Source organism: Athene cunicularia (assembly GCF_003259725.1).
Source record: "Athene cunicularia isolate RWA chromosome 24 unlocalized genomic scaffold, athCun1 chr24_part1, whole genome shotgun sequence".
NCBI classification, from domain to species: domain Eukaryota; kingdom Metazoa; phylum Chordata; class Aves; order Strigiformes; family Strigidae; genus Athene; species Athene cunicularia.
In genome coordinates this window covers 3580464-3601107 of record NW_020799132.1, presented here as the reverse complement: position 1 = coordinate 3601107, position 20644 = coordinate 3580464, and the positions used below count along the sequence as shown (strand labels likewise).

General features: G+C 44.6%; 1 protein-coding gene across 1 annotated transcript; it reads right to left on the bottom strand.

Moving 5' to 3' along the window:
• Positions 1-8889: 8889 nt before the first annotated feature.
• LOC113488437 (signal peptide, CUB and EGF-like domain-containing protein 1) lies at positions 8890-20555 on the bottom strand. Its single transcript, XM_026863577.1, has 8 exons — positions 20498-20555; positions 18841-18958; positions 18298-18385; positions 17695-17883; positions 17106-17214; positions 12734-12838; positions 9037-9229; positions 8890-8956 (listed from the first exon to the last, which is right to left on the bottom strand). The coding sequence occupies exons 1-8, from the start codon at positions 20553-20555 to the stop codon at positions 8890-8892; spliced, it is 927 nt and encodes a 308-aa protein (XP_026719378.1).
• Between the last annotated feature and the right edge of the window lie 89 nt (positions 20556-20644).

Sequence of the window (20644 nt, the reverse complement as noted above, 5' to 3'; positions counted from 1 at the left end):
CTGAAGTCACAAAGATCCAGTTCCTGACCTGTTGCATTATTGTACTCTCCACTGGGGCAGGGAGAAGGTGCTGCTGAGCCTGCAGGGCAGAAATGGCCCCGAGGACAGACATCTCCAGTGGTACCATCCTCTGGCTTTGCAGTCTTTGTCCCTCCTGTGCAGTAATAGCCTTAAAACAGAAAGCATTTGAGTCCTGTTTCCCATTCAAAACCAACGGAATTTCTAAGTAGCTAAAGAAGTTCTGGGCTTTGTCTCACCCTGTGCACAAAGTCCTACAGGAGCATCTTGGCCAGACATACTGCAGAAAAACCCAGGGGCACAAGGCAGGCACCAAGTGGCATCCTGGGCTCCTCTCTGCCCGTTCCAGGTGCCAGCAGGGCACGGCATCTCTTTTGGGCGTGTTGTGCCGGCAGGGCAATAATGTCCTTGTGGGCAAAGATCTCCAAATGGAAGCCCCATCTGAAGCGAGGAAAAGAAAACAAATATGGAGTATGAGAGCTTTGAAGGGCCAAAAGGTCTGAAGGAATGCAAGATAGTCAGTACTCACAGGCGAGGAGGTGCTGGAACCTCGAAGGCAGTAATATCCTGGCTGGCAATGCCCTTCTGGCTCCGTCAGACCAGCCATGCTGCAGAACATACCTGCTGGGCAGGGCTTGCACGAACCTGCCCTGACTACATCTGTGTAACTTCCCTGCACAAAGGGAGAGAACCAGCGAATGCTCCTTGCCAAGGGACTGGAAGTCTGCTGAAAATTACTACTTGAAAAACGAGTCCATATTTGATTCTTACCACTGGACACGGGAGAGGCAAAGAACTCCCAGGCAAGCAAAAATGTCCTTTGGGACAATCCCGGGGCGCAGCCAGGGCTGTCTCATTACAGAACGTACCCTCCGGACAGCCCCTGCAAAGAGACTGACCACGGCTCTAAAGGGGGAACACAGGAAGAACTTGGCAGATGTGGGGTATCACTGCTTACCATGTGAATAAACAAACTTTCCACCTTCTACCATGTCCCAGACTCTCTACTACAAACAAACACCCTGAAGCACATGAACTGCAGCCCAAATGCAACAGATCCGTGGTGTCGGAGTAGCACATTGCACCACTAAAGCAGCGGCAGGCGCAGCCTTGATCTAACAGAGCGGTGAGGCACATGTTAATTCATCTGTACTAGGCTAAAGCCTTCTCAGCCCACTTCTAAGTTTATACTCTGCGTTAAAACTTAAGAAAAACTGCCTGATGAGTTATGGACAACAGTGCTGGACTGATGGATCTGATGTCCTGACCCAAATCTTTTTTAGTTCTGCACAGAGTTCTTCTGTTGCAGTGCAAAAGCAAAGGAGAGGGTGATTACCTAAATTAGGAGAAAACCCATGTGCCCCTTTTTTTTTTAAGCTGACCACTTACAAACACCTGATGAATTTCTATTCACACAGTTTACAGTTTCCAAGGGCTCTAATGACCCCAACAAGTACATTAGTGTATACTAACACACTTACAGGCTGGAAGCTGCCAAGAGGACACGGTTCTGGCTTGAAAGCTCCTGCTAAGGAATAATGCCCCTCCATCACCACTTGCTGAAGAGCGCTTTTGGCACCTCCTGTACAGAAGTAGCCAGGTTCACACGGTCCTGAAGGAGCTTGGTTATTTGTCCCATCACAATACAGGCTATGTGGGGAAAATCAAAAACCTTGGCTAGCAATAATGCCTTTTGTCACTGGATAGCACCAATAGTGCCTTTTGTCACTGGATAGCACAGTTCCAGTACAGAAAAAAAAAAAAAAAAAAAAAAAAAAAAACCCGGCAGTCTACCTGAAAACTTAGAAACCTGGTTCCTGGTTGCTTACAGGCCTTGAAAGGGAGTTGCAGAGGATATGTATCGTTTCCAACACATGCTTTTTTAAGACCATAACCTGTCAGATTCGGTAGCTTTATCCTGGGGAGAATTCTCCCCTCTACAACTAGGGAGTGGCATCTGCATATACTTCTGAATAAAAAAATCACACAAACATCTAAATGTTGGTTTTCTTCAAACCTTCTCTTCAGGTCTGGGCTAACAATATATATAGAGAAAGGGACTTTGATGGCATTCCCTCCAGCTTCTGGGCAGAATATGAATTCCAGGGCAGTCTCTTGCTCTGTTTTCCTGCCTACCTCTCCTAGGTAAACAGAAAGTGAAGAACAAGTAAAAAGGGAGACATCTTTTTTTTAAATTTGGATTTTATCAGAGCCTTCAATTTCATCTCCGTTGGTCTCCTTCTTCACAGTAAAGTACAACGATTACAGGTTTTGTGCCACCAAGCCCCAGATGATCCTGCACACACCATTTGTCACACCAGCATGAAGATATGACCACCTGAAAGTCAGACTGTCCCTCACCTGCCTCAACAAGCTGCACATACTGTGTGCAGTGTGCACGCCTATGGAGGGGGGAAAGCCACCACAACCCAAACCTCTTCCTTAAGAATCAGATGTGCAATTTTGGTGTCGTTAAAAGGAATACAACAGGGTGGCGAATTATAATGTCTGCTAATATAAAAAGGGACTAGCCAATTAGTATTAATGAGAATGTTTAAGCAAGAGCTGCTAGGTCAAGCCATCCTGAGCTACAGACATAATGAGTCTTGACAGAAGCCAGTGAAGAGTAAAAGCTGGGGGACAACTCAGACAATTCAAATCCCTTATTGTAAATCTACTGATACAGGTATGTAGCCATGGAGAACGCAGGCAGCACATTTGCATGAGCCCTGGGAACAGAGGGGACTCCTCTGTTAGAGGGCTGAAGGCAGGGATGGGCTGCTGTGGCAACAGACTTGAGGTCTGAACAGCTCCTTTGCAATGGGACAGAAATAAGCCATATTCTCCAAAGATGATACTCACCCGGGTGGGCAGTCCAAGCACTCATGGAGGCTTCTCAACCTGCTCACATTGCTGTAAGTTCCTGGAGGACAGGGGAGAGGTGAGGGAGAGCCAGGAGGGCAGTATGCCCCAGCAGGACACACGTCTCCTGTCACACCATCGGTGGGCAACTGAAATTGAAAAAGGCATCATTCAAAAAAAAGGAATAAATGGGGTTAAAATATTTTAGGCATCATACTGATTTGGGCCCAAGGCAGTAAAGAAAAGAAAAACAGAGACATACTCTGTTGTACAGAGAACAGACGATACCTACTTAAGGGAAACGTAGCAAACACAAAAAGAATAAATATGGATGACCTTTTTACACTAGCAATCCCACTGTGATTCACACCCGCTGAACTTTTCACCTAGTTACATTTTTAGTTAAGGGGGTGGTGTTAGCGTTGAGAAGAAAAAATATGACGTGGTTACCCTCCCTCAGAGGGCAGCACAAGTGGTCCTCCTGCCATAAACTTGAGCGTGAGTCATAAAATTGTGACTCTTGAAGTCACTAGGTTAATAAAAAAGCAACACAGGGGAAAAAAAAACCCAAAACAAACCAAAAAACAACAAATCACACACAGAGTGGAGCACGGTTAGATAAGGAGAAAAACTTGCCACGTGACTTACTGGAGTCAGGGCCCTGCCCTGGCAGTAGAACCCCGCCTCGCAGGGACCGCTTGGCCCAGTCTGTCCTGGAGCTGCACAGTAGTGGCCACGGCCACAGGGATGGCACCCCGAGAGCTCAGACAGCCCCTTCTTGTCACTGTACGTACCCTCCGGGCAGGGCTCGGGTTTCGAGCTGCCCTTGACACAGTAGAAGCCCTGCCAAACAAAGCCAGCTTAATACAGCAATTAAAGCTCTTCTATTAAATAGACCCCCACATCCCAGCTCCTTACATTAAAGAACCAGGAGGGGACTACTTACTGCTGGGCAAGGTTTGGGCTCTGACATGGCTGGAGAGTCACAGTAATACCCGGCTGGACACGCTTTGCAAGCGTCCTTATCCTCTAAACTGGAATTATCCCAGAAGAAACCTGGCATACAGGGGAAGGAGAAGGGGAATCCAGTCCCCAGAGGGCAGTTATAGCCGGGTGGGCAATCCCCTGTCTGGAAAGCAAAACACAGAGTCAGGCATGGCTTTGTGGGCTTTTTCTGAGTAGGGAAGAGGAATCTGATAAGATTCAACACATAAAGATCCAAGCTTTATCCACAATTTGAATAATCCACAATTTTTTTTACTGCAGGAAAATGAGGTAGAGAAGGGATGGAAATTCACAGTCTTATCAGGAAAACTCTGACCATGTAGAATAATTACTGCAGGTGGGATTTTTAAGTAAAATCTTGTCGTTGAGACAGACCCTACACACTGCCTGTGCAGTTGTGGGGAAGATGCTCTTTTTCTTTTCTGCACTTGGAAAAAGATCTGTAAGTGAAATGAGTTATCACCTCGCTCTCAAATAGAAGCACGGATTCATCCACGTTGAAGAGAATCCAACTACACTTTTTACTCTTAATAAAGGCTTCTTTTTTTTTTTTTTTTTAACAGCTATTACAATTTGAAGAGTTCACTCCTTCCAGAGACAAGACAATCACAATGAAAGATCCCCAAACTCATTAGAGACAGAGCAGCAACCAATTCTTGACCTTTGAACTCTCTTTCATAGCCTGCATTAACAGGCACAAGGCAAAGTAAAGACAGAAAGCATACATTAAGGCTGCTCCATTAACAGTTACAGCCCTTGGAAAAAAAAAAAAAAAAAGAGTCAGGAGAAACAAGACTGTACTCACAGGGTGGGGAATTCCTGGAGGCTCGACTCCAGCTCTGTAGCAGTACTTCCCCACGGGGCATGGTGAGCATTCAGCAGCACTGCTTAGACCCCTCTGCTCTCCGTAGGTTCCATTTGGGCAAGGCTTAGCATGCAAGCCCTCAAAATGAAACCGAAAAATGGGTCTTTAACTTACTAATAGGACTGCTGCATCCCACAAGGCAAACGTACAGCAGCTGAAGCTGTGAAAGTGTTTCTTTACAGTAACTGGGCACAAACACTGAAAAGTGACACAAGGAATTGGGTGTGAATGCTGAAAAAATGGCATGATAGAATGGGGATCCAATCTTCTGTATTGTATATGGCATCTCAGAAAATGTTATCCCAATATTACATACAGTTTTACATAGGGCAAATACTGCTAAGATCTGTGAACACCCAAAGAGTACAGAAATCGGTAAAAATAATATTAGGAAAGTCTCCCATATCAAGACTAATGCCAGTGCCGACGTGATGAGAGAACTGTGAATCCCAAGGACCAAAGCAGATTCACTTACCTTATCTCCCTGGGGGCAGTAGTATCCTCTTGGGCAGGCATTGGCACTGGCATCTGGAACAACCGCCTGTCCTTCCGGGCACAGGAGACCCGCTGGGCAAACCATGGCCAGCAGCATCATCTCCCGGCTGGTGTGCTCACTGGCACAGTAATGTCCCATCAGACACGGCAAGCAGGAGGCTGAACCTTGGTCCTGCAACATGAAAGGCATGAGGTTCCGATTCTAGAGAACAAAAGAATCCCTGCACATTCGACAAGCCGTGTTGAAGCACAAAACAAAGGAAAGGAACGCAACCAACTCTACAGCAAACATCACCAGTAAATAAAATGGTCCATTGACCAAAGACATTGCCCTTGAGGACTGATGACAGGGCCCTCCCTGCTCTTATCAAACATTCCCCGTTAAGCTCTTCTGTGGCTCCATCCTGTTGTTTTACCTTCCAAAGCCAACGGATAGCTTAACTCCCTCACAATCAAATTCTTCCTTTTGAGCAGGAACTAAATACAGGTGTCTGCTCTCTGCCAGGGTAAAATAAATCATGAAACCCCAAAGTATCTCCCCAGCTACACACTGCCAGGCACAGGCCCGCTGTACTTTGATTGCTAGTGCAAGCCCCTGGGGGGAGGATAACAGCAGGAGCAGTATTGCACATGCGATATGTACTTTTAGCATCATGTCTGGAGCAGCTCCAAACCTCATTTTTTAGGGACATTCCCAGTCCCTTCTCTAAACGTTCACTCCTTACTTGTAGGGTCAAGCCCAGGTGGCCAGTATTGTTTAAAACACTGCACCATCACCCCCCATACTCAGACTCATCGCGGAAAGAGATTGGCTCATTCCAGCGCCTCCTCCGAGGTGCTTAAAGCCTCAACCTCCCCTCGAAGTGCCCCTTTCTGCCAAAATTCATCCCCTATGCTGAACAGCTGCCAGGATAAAGTTACTGCTCCTTACTGAGAAGTTGCCAGCACCACACGTTTGAGGAGTAACCGTGCCAAGCTGAGGGCAGTAATGCCCTCCCGGACAAGGGGCGCAGTCTGCAGCTGCCATCGCACCATGCTCCGTGCGATAGGTTCCTCTGCAGGAGAACACACAACAGAAGGGAGAGAGTCACAAACAGCAGTGCCAAGAATCACAGAACGGTTTGGGCTGGAAGGGACCTTAAAGATCACCCAGTTCCACCCCTTCCACCAGCCCAGTCCAACGTGGCCTTGAACCCTTCCAGGGAGGGGGCAGCCACAGCTTCTCTGGGCAACCTGGGCCAGGGCCTCACCCCCTCATAGGGAAGAATCTTTTCCTTATATTTAATCTAAAACTCCCCTCTTTCATTTTAAAACCATTACCCCTTGTCCTATCCCCACACCAGAGTCCCTCCTCCCTTTCCTGCAGCCCCTTTCAGCCCTGGGGGCCCGCTCTAAGGTCTCTCCGGAGCCTTCTCTTCTCCAGCTGAACCCCCCAACTCTCTCAGCCTGTCCTCACAGGGGATGCTCCAGCCCCCCGAGAATTCTCGTGGCCTCCTCTGGACCTGCTTGAGCGTGTCCATGTTCTTAAAAGGACAGTGCACTTCTGGTCTGCATTCTTAGTCTTGCATAGAGGAAAGCTATCATTTCCGGAGCCAAACATCTGTCTAATTCACAAAAAAAATCCGTTAACGTGCAAGGTGAGAAAGATATTACTTAAAATCAGAGGTGTTCTGAAAAAGCCATGTCGAAATATTTATTTTTGTACTCACGTGACTACTGCAGCACGTGTAGTGTACTTACACAGGGCACAGGACGGGCTTGGAGGTCCCACTGGCACAGAAGGCTCCCGCAGGGCAGGCAGCACAATCCCCCACTCTGCCGTTCCCCAGCCTGGTGCTGTGAGTTCCTGCAGGGCAGGGGTACTGCGTGCCCCTCTGTGTACCTTCCCCCAAAAAAAGAGGAGAGAACCATCCTAACCCTTAGTACACCCTTGAGGACAAAAGGCAGTAAGGCCCTCTGCTCTTTCTTGTCATTAAATATTTACAGGAGTCACATATAAATACATATTTATATAAATAAAAATCACAGCTCGGAGAACAGCAACAACAAAATCACCTTTTAGCAAATATGTGCAGAATCTATGCAGGAAGTTTCAAATTTAGAATTGTGCTTGTACCAGACACTTGATTATGCATTTTAATTCTTTGCAAATTAAGGGAAAGAAAATAACGACACCAACCATGCTCAGTTCAAACGTTATAGATTTAAAGTATTGACTACACGGAATGGACAATTTGCTATTGAACTCCACACTGAAATACTTTGGTGAAAAAAAAAAAAACAAACCCAAACAAAAACCAACTGATCAAGTCAATGTGTGACCCTATCGGAGTCCACAAAATCTCCAAAGACAGAAATGAAGTAAATCCCCTTCGTTCCTGCAAAAAGCTGCCTACCTTGTGGGCAGTAGTGCCCTGAGCTGCACATCCCAGTAGGGCTACTGGCCCCTCCTACACAGAACCAGCCCGCAGGGCAGGGAGAGCACTCCTCTGCTGAGATCAGGCCCGTCCTATTGCTCCAGGTGCCCGGGGCACACTTGTGCTGCCGCGGGTGCTTTGTGCCTGCTGGGCAGTAGTGACCGACTGGGCACCGAGTGGGAGGCTTCTGCCTCCCCCCTGTTCCTGTGAACACAGAGACAAATTTAAGAGAAGCGATGTAGCATCCTGGCTTCACGCAATCCAGCTCTCCTTCTGTTTTTAGCTGCTGCTTGATGACCCCGAGTTAAGTCTTCTCCTTGTTTTGCACCTTTCCTCTATTTAAAATGGGATAATAATAATTACATCCTCTGTTGATGAGAGGCTCTACCACAGAACTGGTTACCAAAACAATTACTCACTGACTCAGATATCCTGCCCGGTGCCCCTGTCCAACGCTGCCACAGACATTAAAGTGAAGAGGGCACCAATAACCTAAAAATTGTGAAGACTGTAAAAACTGTGAAAACAGTAGCCACGGGTGGCATAAAGAAAAAATTTCAGAGTAAAATTAAAACCAGCTTGTCCAGAGGCACAGCAGCCTCTGCAGGAATGCTAAAGGGCAACTTTTTTTAGCATTTACCATCATTGTGATACCTCACTGACCTGCTCCAGTACTCACTGGTGGGCTCTGTGATACTGGGTAGCAAAGAGCACAGTTTGCTTTGTCATAAAGCCACCTACCTCTCACACAGACGGATCCAGCTGGGCATATTTCACACTGGGACTTATCAAAGAGGTTGAAGTCATTGCCAACCGTGCCTGGAGGACAGGCGTTGCTGGGAAATTGAGGGCTGGATGACCCCGCTGGGCACACGTACCTAACAAAACACAGCAGGCTAGCTGGGGAAAATGTTTTGATGCAAAAGGGAGATAAACTCTGTGCCCTACCAGAGCATTAGGATGAATGCTGCAGCTGGGAAGAAGCTGAAGCACTTGATGCTGTGTCTGACAGCAATGTAACCGACAACCAATAATGCAGAAATACTGAAAACAAAACACTGTAAAGACACTGGTTGTGTCATACGTTTTTCACCAAAGGAAAAGTGGGTTATTCAGCCAGGTCATGCTGTTGATAACCATGGGATGCGTGGCCAGGCTTCATCTTTGTCTATTTTTACCACCTATGCTGCAGCAACAGCAGGCAGCAGTGCCTTCCACCAGAACAGGCTACGCCACCGATTTACCAGAAACTATGCTAAATCTTGAATTAGCAGAGGATGCCACCTGCACCTCCCTGTGCACAAAGCAAAAACAACGGAGGCAAAAATATATGCACAGTCATAACTAGAAGCACAGAAACCAACCAAGTCTTACCCTGGTAAGCACTCTGCGTCAGGCTGGACTAAGCCAGCCTGAGTACAAGCTCTCCCTGCTGGGCAGGCTCTGCAGTCAGCAGCTTCGTCCTGCCCTTGGAGAGGATTGTATGTACCTGGCTGGCACGGGACCGGATAACTTGCTCCAGCAGGGCAGAAATACCCAGCAGGGCACTTCAAACACAATCCAATTCCTGAAAAGGGAGAAGACGTTTAAAGTCCCAAAGGGAGCGTGGCCTGCTGACAAAACAGAGGGTCCTACAAAATACGATTCCTTTCCTTTCACCTACAGCAAGAAAGGATGATGGAGGTTAATTCATACCAACAATAAAGTTACTGCAAAGCCAGAAGGTGGTGGTGTTGGATTAGCTGAATGTTACTGCAGTGGAGTGGCTGATGGAAGCAGTAAAACCATCTGGACTGTGTTCTGAGCTGATAACGCAAGAAATGAGACACATTTTAAAATAAACAAAAACATCAGCCTGAAAACACACTCTGATGCAGGTATATTTAATCATCACAATGCTTCGGCCTCAGTTGTAAGAGATCCTGGAGTTTCTACAAAAGCTGAGCTCGTTTCCATGTTTGTATTCTGAATATACAGAGAGATGAACGGGTTTCACAGACTGGAGATAGACTCAGTACAAACACATGGATACCTGCTTGAATGACAACTAGTTTGAGATGTGATCATCTCTAAAATCCCGTGTGTTAAACAAAAGGTGCTTGCATTGTAATTTACAGGAATGCTGGAGCAAGATCAATACATAATAAAACAAGGATCCCTTAATGGTGTTACCATGTTTGTCTCATTACAAAATGCCCCCAAATGTTTCACTTAGTGCAAAGGAAACACAAATTTAGCGCGGGAGTGGTTGCTAACCTCCTGCGTCAGGCCTTTCGACAGCACAAAGCAAATAGAGCAACTCAGGGGGAAGGAAAAACAGAGGTGGGTGATGATGGCTCCCTGGAGTACTTCCAGGGTGAACCCCCGCTGCCTTCCAAATGCTTGTCAAGGCTCAAGCATATACTGGTGTGCACCTGCCTCTGCAGGCTGGGGTACAGCCTTACAGCACCCCCAGTATGATCAGGATTTATTAAAATCCACAGATTGAAGGTGTAGGTCCAGATTAGGGGTGCAAAGCAAGTTTAAGGGTCATCCCTCACCCTCTGCCTTCTGCCCACTTGCTCATTCCCACCTCTCAGAAAAATGTCATTATTTCCTCCTATTTACTCCACATGGCATGGATGAACACAAGCTTCAAAAAAAACCTCAGTAGGACAAGCTTTGGCTTCCTTAAGACTATAAAATTCCACAGCTCTGAGCACAGCAACTGAATCAACACACCTGAGGGGGGCTGCAACCTCATGGAGCTGCGGGACGCTTTAAAAATTGCCTTAAGCTGCCAAAAGCTTCACGATGTGGAGCTGCACCCTTAGCAAAGCCAGCAGCACTGCCATTTTGTATAATCAGCATCCGTGCCACTCGGCCACAGGGACATCAAATTTCTATTTCCTGTCCGATTTCTGGAGATGATGGTTCCCTTTGGAGTTCAGAACAGACTTAATAGCGTGGCTGCCTGGACACTTTATACAAGATCAGTCAGGGCACGGATTTGCAGCACGGTATCCATTGTCTACCAGGCTATCACGTGGACTTGCCTGTAGTAAATGTAACACAGACAAACTTGGTTTCACTGCGGGGTGAGTATGTCACACTTAACAGGCTGTAGTGCAGATGGTGGACGCCGGCTAATACCATACGAGCCATCATCTGCCTCATGGTGTTATACTTGAAATATTCTATGGCTTGTCACAGTCTATTCATGTGTCCCCTGCCTGGTTTACAGCAGGCATTGTCCTGCCTTTGCCAAGCATTCCTTAGGAGAGCTGACAACATCGTTATATAAAGTAGCGCAGGCATGGCATAACAGCTTACGTTATTAAGCCAACAGAGTTTTTAAACTCTGATTTACTTTGCAGCTCCTACAGTGTTTGTTCGGGTGCCACTGGCCCTGTCTCTTGGATTCTGCTGTCTTGATGAAATGTGAGGTTTGTTCCTCGCTGCACCACGTAAACGCACTTCTGGTTTTAATTTCAGAGTGGGCGGAAAGCAGCAATTTCCTCGACTTAACTAGTGAGTAAAAAAAAAAAAAAAAAAAAACAAGTCAAGACACTTTAGCAGCTGAGTCATTGGCTAGAAAAGGAATAATCCAATAGAAAAATGTATGGGTTGATTTGAAGGAGATAATTATTTTCCTAGCACATGTACCTCTCTGAGGGGAAGAGCCCAGTAGATGTAAATGGAGACTGAGCAACTGAACTCTGGGTTGCTGCTCCTAGCAGGGCACCTGGTGATCTGTGACCCTGGACAAAACATTCTGGACTTGAGCCAAGGTTTACTTTAGTGAACTGAGCTCATTCCCTGAATCTCCCTCTGACTCTATTTTCTCGTTTGTACAGACCTGTTAAGGAGAAAGAGGCATTTTTTTATAGCACCGTGAGAGACACTGAGATACTCTGAAATGTTCAAAACCAGGCAGAATTAGCCCCAGCAACATTTGACTGCTGCTGCAAAAAGCCAGATTTCCCTTTTCACACCTAAGCAAAGATCTAGTGGCAGAGAAGACTTTAGCAATGCTCTATTATTCTGTCCTTTTAAATTCATTTATCCATTACTAACTTGCAAATTCTAGTCACTTCCAACAAGCTTCCCAATCATTAGCGTGACTCAGTCCTACTCTATGCAAACCAAAGTTCTACCCATTTCAAAAAAATAAACCAAACCAAAATTATTTAGAAAGAAACATCACAGAAAACAGAGCTGGAAATCTATGGAAGCCTCATGCCTACCTCCTTACATGCATTTCAAAACATTACAGGCTGCTTCGTCTACTTGGCATTTTAGAAACTCTTAAGGGCAGGGCTTCTACGGCTTCTAAAGGCATAAATTCTAGTGATGTTTTACTGGTATAAGAAAAAATGTTTTGCTTAATCTGTAACTTAATTTCCCCTTGCTGCGAGAATGGGCCAGGGACTGTTGTGATTGATTCATACACATACAAATAAAGAACCCCTTTCCCAAAGGGAAAGCGTACAGTCAGCTTACTTTAATTATGTTAGTCCTCTGTTCCAGTCATAAAAGAGCTTGAAATGAGTCTGTGTTGCAGCACAACACATCTCAAAGTTAACTAAGAGTTCTAAAAAAAGCATCTCGCATGTAAAAATGACGCAGTTGAATAAGCTTTAACAACAGGTGAGTCTCTGTCTTTGGCTTCACAGCTGACCTGTTGGATGACTTGAGCACAGGATTTCAGATTGCTCCTTGATTTTCCGTCCTTCTTCTGAAAGTACTATAATCCCCTTTTCCCTCCTATTACAACCTCTTTGCAATCTCTGTACAGGGCAGATCTCTAAATAAATACCAGGGTCCATACCCAGAAAGGCCGTTCCGGTGAAATAAGGGAATTGCAAAGCGCTTCTGGATGCAACAGCTTTGTAATTCCCAAATGCTTCACCACAAATCTGGTGCCTCGTAGGAGATTCCATGGGTGTTCCTTTCGTCCAGAGCTCTAGGACTGCCTGAGCCAGAGCCTAGTAATACGTAGTGTAACTGCCAGCCCCTTCACAAGAATGGTGCATACAGCAAGAATGATTACCCCCGCCATCCACAAATGAAGATATTTTATGGCACAGACCTGGCAAACACGAGGAGCTGCTGCTGGGTGTCTGAAGTCCCTCTCTGGGCTTGAAAGTCCCTGCTGGGCATGGAGGGACTGCAAGGCCGTCAAAGCAGAAGTGACCTGTGGAGGAGAAGAAAACAACCTGTGGTTCAGAAACAACATTCTGCACGACTCAGACTCGGAGCGGAGTAGCGGTGGGTCTCTTGATGCTGATGTGTGCGTGCATGTTGTGGGGACAAATGGGAAAGCACAAGTATTTGCTGGCTAAATCGTATCAGGGTGTATAAACGCTGCACCCTGAAGGCAGACATGAACGTGCTCTGATCTGGCAGGATACAAACCACCTCCAAAGTAAAACCGATTGTGTCAGCGTAGTACTCCGAGCTAAAACGCTGTCCAGTTGAAAAGGATTTGTTAGTACAAGCTCAAGGCAAAGCTAAGCTGGTAGTAGTGACCTAAAATAAAGCAGATGTTGGGTGATACAGCACTACACAGTTTCACAGAGTTGATTTAAGCTTTGTGCACTCAAAAGCGGCCGAGACTAGGATGGTCCCTGGAAAGCTGGTACACTGCTGATGAAAACAGCCTCCAACCTGCATAGGATGGCTGGTCGGTAAGTGTGCTTGCTTTACTCACGCATTAAAAGGGGTTTATACCTAATGGCAGGTTCATTTAGAAACAAGGAAAGGCCATTCCAGTAGGCTGTTTCAAAATAGTCTTTCACAGCAGCGAGCAAAATTGAGTAATAGGGGAAGTCAAAGATGGATAAGCCTCGCCCATTCGCGTCTGTCTGCCCCTTCAATTCCAACCCTTTTAGTCGCTAAGTCAATATATCATCAGCTAAATTGGGGGCAAGGGCTATCTCTAGAGGAAGCGAGGGAACCTGCTCCAGAAAAGACATTTTAAGATGTTTAAAGCACTTGAACTTTCGAAAGGTCAGTGCATTAAATAGACAAAGGATCTTCCTGTGTTTACACCAAGAAAAGTCAAAGCTCAAGCAGCACAGGGCAGAAATCCAGGAGCATCACTTTCTACTAGAGCTAACCAAGAAAAAAATTAGAAGAAAGCTTTAAAACTCAGTAATACTTTCAAACTTCAGGTTTTTAAGTTTACAAATCATTTTAAGCATTTATCGCAAGTTGGGGGAAAAAAAAAAAAAGGGGGGGGGTTTTACAGAATTTTACATTTTTGTCTGGGTTTGCTTAATTTTGAATGAACATTTTCCTTGAGATCTAGAATTCCAATAGCATTTCAGTCAGCTCTTGCTTGTTGAAGGCTGCCATTTAAATGATTGACTGTTTTTTTATCCAAGAACATGCTCATTTCACAAAAACAAACAAAGCTGCTGTAAAGACTATTTATGGCTCGGTTCTGCAATATAAGCAGACACACATGGACATAATCAAAGAAAGAAAACAGCAGCCCACTCTATTTATTTAAAAGCAGGACATCACACATAACCCAAATCTTTTATGTTTTAGAAATTTTGACAAGATTTGGAAAATAAATTCTCATGAATTTCCTGTCTAAAAATGTTTCTTCCTTGTGTAAAGCTGAGCCAACAAAGAAAATTCAAGTCTTTAACACATCATGACATTTTTAAATGCAAAACATAGAGTGAACTTTCAAGTTACACATCCAAGTTAGTTTTATTAGCATCATTAGAGTTAATCATTCTCTCTTTCTACTCCAATTCTTCTATTCTTTCCATGATCGTGGAGATTAAAGATCAGCTGAAGTGTTCCTGCTCTAAGCACCACATTCCTCTCCCCTGTTCAGTACACCATATTTCACTTGAAATCCTTCTGTCAGTTGTATATTTAGTGAGGAAATGCTCATCTCCAGCTAGAATTAATTACGCTTTCCAAGTAGGATTTTGTAGAACTTGATTATCAAATGCTTTACTAAACTCCAGATGGATATTTGAAGAGTGGGGGAAAAAAAAAAAGGAAAAAAAAAAGGATTTAACTGTGGCATGGAAGTGCCACTGCTATGCTGAAATATATGGCTATGTATCAGCATGGCAATGACGCTTCATTCACACGCACGCAGTGCTAAGTACACAGATTATATATATCATTAAAGTCAGTCAAACTGTGGGAAAGAACCGTGGAAAAGATGGGAATCCTCAGGCCTCTCCTGCTTGTGATGGTATCCCGAGTCCTTACCATCTAAGGGTTTTGTAACGGGCTGGAGGATTTATTCCCATTTAAGAACACAAAAGGGACTAATTTTAACGCCGAAGCACCGAATTTCACCCTGGGATACTCTGCATATATTTAACCTGTTGATCGTCTACTGGGAGATTTTCACTTGCTCTCTCCAGGTTTGGGGGTTGCTATACTGGAGGTGAAACCTGGTTGCAGCTTTCGGCTGATCTCGTGCTATAAACAATCTGTCACTCAAATCCATGCCCTAACGTGGCCCTATCTGTTCACTTGTTCAATTGTTGGATTAAGTACAATTCATAAATACTTCCCTAAATCCGAAGAAGCCAACATTGCCTGATTTTTATTTTTATTTTTTTTCCCTTTATGGAGCCACAATTAGTTCCCTGGCCCTCCACAGAGCACACTAAGCAATAAGGGTATTATGATACACGTCCACAAAACCTCCATCACTTCCCATGTATGACTGACCCTGCGAGGGATTAATTATTTGCTATTCATAGCTAACCCCAGGCACTGGAAATAAGACAAATCCCTCTGTTCTGTTCTCTCACCTTTGTATTATAACTGGATCTAAACTTCGGAGATTTTGGTCTAGCGCGATCTTTTTAGGTACTCCATTTCTCCTTCTACTGGGTAATGTGTAAGGTACCCAGAGTGCAGGAACTCTTTATTATTTAATAAGAAGTATTCTAATTACGGACATAAGAATCAAGTTACTGAGTTTAGTGACTGTAGGAGGCACCTGGAATTGTTCTGTTCATTAAATAGTTCATCTTCACATACAGTACAGGGCTTACAGGAGAGAGAAAAGTTTGGTAGGACTGCAGATCAGGAAAGGCACCCCTGGAGTGACATTAAATACCCTTTTACAGATTATATATAATTAAAGTCAGTCAAACTGTGGTAAAGAACTGTGGAAAAGCTGGGAATCCTGCTCACCCCGTAAGGTCTTTTGCTAGGGTTCAGCTGGGTTAGGAAATTAAAGTCTAAGGGTACGTGGAGGGAATTATCGGCAATACTGCTGCTATCTGCAGCACCAAAAGCTTTTCCTCTTACCAAGTACCGCATTGAAGAGTGGAAGAGAAGTTACATGGAGGGCCTCGGAGGGGTACTAATGCAGCACACTGTCACAAGAAACCAGCACAACGGAAAGTTCACCTTGGGCTGCACCAAACCCTCACCAGGCTTATACTCGCGCTCTGGGATGGATAAGGGACATGCCAGGACTTAAATGCAGCAAATTACTCCGTGGGGAAACTATGCCAAGCAGCCACTGGGTACCAGAACAGCTTAACCTGCACTCTCACTGAAGAGTGGCAGGCTACCAGCCTGGGCAAATACAGAGCTCTGGGGTTTTGTGTCAAGATTATTCACAAACAGCAAGGACTCACAGAATGTAACTTAAGGTGGCTTCCTGAGTTACTCCATTACTTCTTCCGATAGATGTTTTTGGCTAATTAATCATGTGAAAATACATTCTATGCCTGTCATAATTTCAAAAGATAATAGTTTTGCAACAAAAACCTAGTCCCTGCTAGTCTGTTCCCCTGCTGCCTAATTCTGCATCAACATCTCAGTGAGGGTTTTGTGACACCCCGACGGCACACTGCAATTTCCTAAAAGTGGGCTTATCTGGATTTCTTTGGCAGTATCAAGCAGAAAGAAAAATTGGGTGAAAAAAAGTGTCCCTCTCCTTATTTGATTCCTAATGCTTACAGCACCCACTATAAATGGGTGTTTGTGATGACCGGTGAGTCAAGGTCCTGAAGTGCAGAAAGCTATAACTGTGTGTGAATCGATTTTACAGATGATCAGTTAAAAATCAGAGAGAGAGAGGTGCGCTCTCTGTGTGGAAAAAGAAAACAAAAGCTTCCCTCATTGCTCAGCAACACTTGCACGCTCAGACACGTCAGTTGATGTCCCAAGGCTACATCAGCTGGACCTCTCCCATAAACCCAGCAAGTGTGCCGACTACCAAACCCAGCTGTGATTCTCGGTGTTCTCTTATTCTCATGTTCTGCTTTTCACGAACTCTTCTGAATGGCACCTGCTTTATCTCAGGAACTATTTTTTAACCTCTAGTTTTACTGTAACACAAAGAGCCCGTCTCTGTTCCAAATACAGCCAGCTAAGTTTTACCGGAAGAAAGTGTCATTTCAGTCTCCTTAAGTTCTGTGCTTTAATGACTGCAGAAGCTGTTCGTGAGATGTACATACCTGCTGGGCAGGGCTGGCATAGCAGAGCATCTTCGGTTGAGAAGGATCCAGGAGCACAGGTCACACAATGAGTGCGGCTTGGATTTGGCTGCTGACCAGCCAAACAACGCTGAGGGGAAGGAACACAAATTCATACCACCAGCAGGTCTGGGGGCCGTTGCTGCCCAGAGCTGTGTCCTGAGGAGACTCGAGTCAGGAAAAAGCCCAGCACCACATTCTACCTCATGCTTCCTCCTTCTCTGCCCCCTCCTCCCTTCCCAGCTCCATTCTGCAGGGATGATTTCTAGAAGAAAAATGGTACTTCAGGCTTCAAGTCCTCGGCTGAGGGTTTTAATGGTGGCAAATAATCTGAGCACTAACGTTCTCAGAATACAAGAAATATTTATTTCTTTTAATACAGACCACTTGTGGAAGGTTTTAGATCTACGATACCACTGAAGGGTTTTGAATGCGTTCCCTCGATGAACAAAGGTCCGTATTCTACTATTGAACCAGGAAAGCCTGTCTTCTCTTGACAATACGTTCCTGTTCAGGCCCTGCCTGTCCAAAAGGAAGTTTGCCCTTGGAAAACAACATGCTCACTGTGTACCTGTCTGCTCCGTCCGTCCGGGCAGACATACATCTCCGGACATTCCTGACACTCCAGCTCTCCCTCCGGTGAATACTGCCCAGGACCGCAGCTCCTCCGCACGCCACTGTGTGGGTCACACCGATAGCCATCGGGACAGGCACGGCACCCAGCTCCGCTCTCTAGGCTGAGGTAGCCGTCGGGACAAACCTGCAGCGAGATCACAGCGAGCATCAGCTCCACAGAAACATATTCTTTGCATGAATAATGCAAACCAGCAGTTTCAGACATCCTCAGCTCAAGTGCCAGAAAGAAAGGATCTTGGATCGTTTTCAAAATCCGGCCTATTACTCTCGAGAGCTCCCAACATATGTTTTTTACTGTCAATGGTGTAAACAACACATGGAGGGAGTACTGCTTGCTCTCTACCTGGAGGGAAAACCTGCTTTCTCGGAGGCAAATCAGAGCCAAACACAATGCAGGAATTTCCTAAAAATAAAAAAATTCAAAGCAGACTAGAAAAGCTGGGAAAAAGCCTGAAATTAAATGATTCAAAGTACATGGTAGTAGAGGCAAAAAGTACTACTCCACCTACTTGCTCTCCTCCCTTGTCCTTCAGCTTACCTGGCAGGCTGTGATGTCTGCTTGAGCAGTAAGTTCATTGGCTGTTCCCAGCGGGCATTTCCTTGGAGCTGCTTGACCCCCAGGGCAACTGGAACAAAAATAAAGAAGTTACAAAATCAAGTTGTTCCACTTCTTCAGAACTGCATCCCCTACCAAGTCAACATGAGCGTTGTATAGGTACGGGAACATCCTCCTCTCCAACTGCTCAAACAAATGCTCTTTCAGCCACAGCAGCATGGATTCAGACCAGAGCCCTCCAGATCCTCAGAGGGTTCTGTCTCGTACATAGGAGCTCAGGGTGCATCAGTCGGGCTGCACACACAAGAATTCGTGGTGGGAGATGTGGTAACCTGAATTTAGGGTTCAAGACAAGTTTGTACAAAACCTGCCTTTTGTAAATCTGGTTTGGAATCGTGTCTGAAAACTCCTCAGTGACCACTTCTGCTTTCATTTCAAATGAGCCATGTGTGGCGGAGAAAGCAGTCTTAGTGATTTTCTTCTGAGGAAGACAGAGCACATTGGTGATGAAAGGAGGAGACTTACTAGAAACCTGTTGGACATTCCAAGCAGTTGCCAGCTGTGTAGTAACGACCCTGCCTGCAGTTTATGGGACAGTGGGTCTGGCAGTCTGTGCTGCAATCTGGTGAGAAGGAAGAGGTCCCTAAAAGAAAGCAAAAAAAATTAAATTTAAGGGACACCGAACATTTGAGACTCCTAGCTAAATGACCAGTTATTATTAGGCCATAATGTAATATTTGCACAATTTTGTCACGGGTGTTAATGGCACTAGTACTACCTAGACAATAACTTTTGCTATTAAGAACAATTCTTTTCCTTTATAGACAAGTGCTGTTTGTGAATGGGACAGAGCATCCCACCAGTTAGTGACTGAAGAAGAAACAGGACATTAATCTAACCTACCTTGTTAAGGAAGCTGAACCAGAAAATACTTAGGTTCTACAATCAGATAAGCTCCTTGTTATCATTATTAGTGTTGCACTTGCATGAATTAATCTGACTTCTCAAAGGCACACAGAGTGTACCGAAGCTGGAAATAAAGCTGAGTTCCTGGGTTTTCCACCCATCAACGCTATTTCCCTGACCTATCACATTCACTCCTAAATTTTGGTGACTAAAATTAAGGAAAGTTATCTCTTCCCGAATTAAAATCTGTTCCCTTAAGATTTCCAGGTAAACATTCTGAGCACAAATTTCAGAGTGGAAATCCCAATTTCAGATGCTTTATCAAATGAAACCAAGTACCCTCTGTGGGTAGCAGGGAGCCTTCTCCATGTCTTTATCAACTTTTGAAAAGGTCATATTTTATTTGCCGGAAAGTTGAAATCCTAAATTTTCAAGAGAGGGCAAACAGCACAGTCTGATGGAACGAGCCAAGGGATGCTGAGTAATCTCGACCAAGATGCTACTTCTTTCTCTGCTTCAGTTATCCAGGCTAAACAGTAAAAACATTTTCACCAATCCCGCTTTAGGAAGTCTCTTAACATCACATTCTACAAGAGAAAGGTGATAAATACTGGACAAAGAGTAAGATACATGAAACCTGGACTTAAAAAAAATGGAATGAACACTGAGTTCCTATTTCCCTTTTTTCATTTCTTACTTTAATTTTGCAATCCTATTAGATTTAGATTCTAGCATACCGCTGTCCGAAATAATTCCTTTTTTTCTAAAAAAAAAAAAAAAAAAAGTGAGCTTCACTATGGTAACAGCAAGGATTTCACATGAAGTTCTTCACGAAGGACTTTCTCTGTGTGCCTGTGGCTGAGCAACAAGAAAATGAGTGTGCAGGGTGGGGAGGAAAGTTCCAGGATTTTTTTTTTTTTTTTTTTTTCTAATCTGTTCCATACTCAGGTAAGTATCTTGATATTATTACAACCTGAAAATACTGACCTGTTTAATTTTTTTTCCCCTCTCTTTAGAAAATTAAAATCTCTTGGGGAACACATCCCCCGCCTCCTTCTCTACCTGTTGTCTTCCCTGAATGAATTCCTAAAAAAGATTGTGCTGTTGAAAGAATGCCAGCCATGCTCGTCAGTTTATGACCAGAATGAATTAAACAACTGCCATCTCTAATGCCTTATAGCTTTCAGAAAGTAACAGCATCAGCACCCATTAAAAACACAAAAATAAAAGAAAACAAAAAAAGACGTCTACTTGTAGGAAACAGTTACCCACTCACCTCTCAGGAAGATCTGAAGGCTACAAAACAAAGTCAGGCAACTCAAAGCATTAGCCATGGGGACAAATAAACATGTCTTTATTAAAAAAAAAAAAAAAAAAAAAAAAAAAAAAAAAAAAAAAAAAAAAAAAAAAAAAAAAAAAAAAA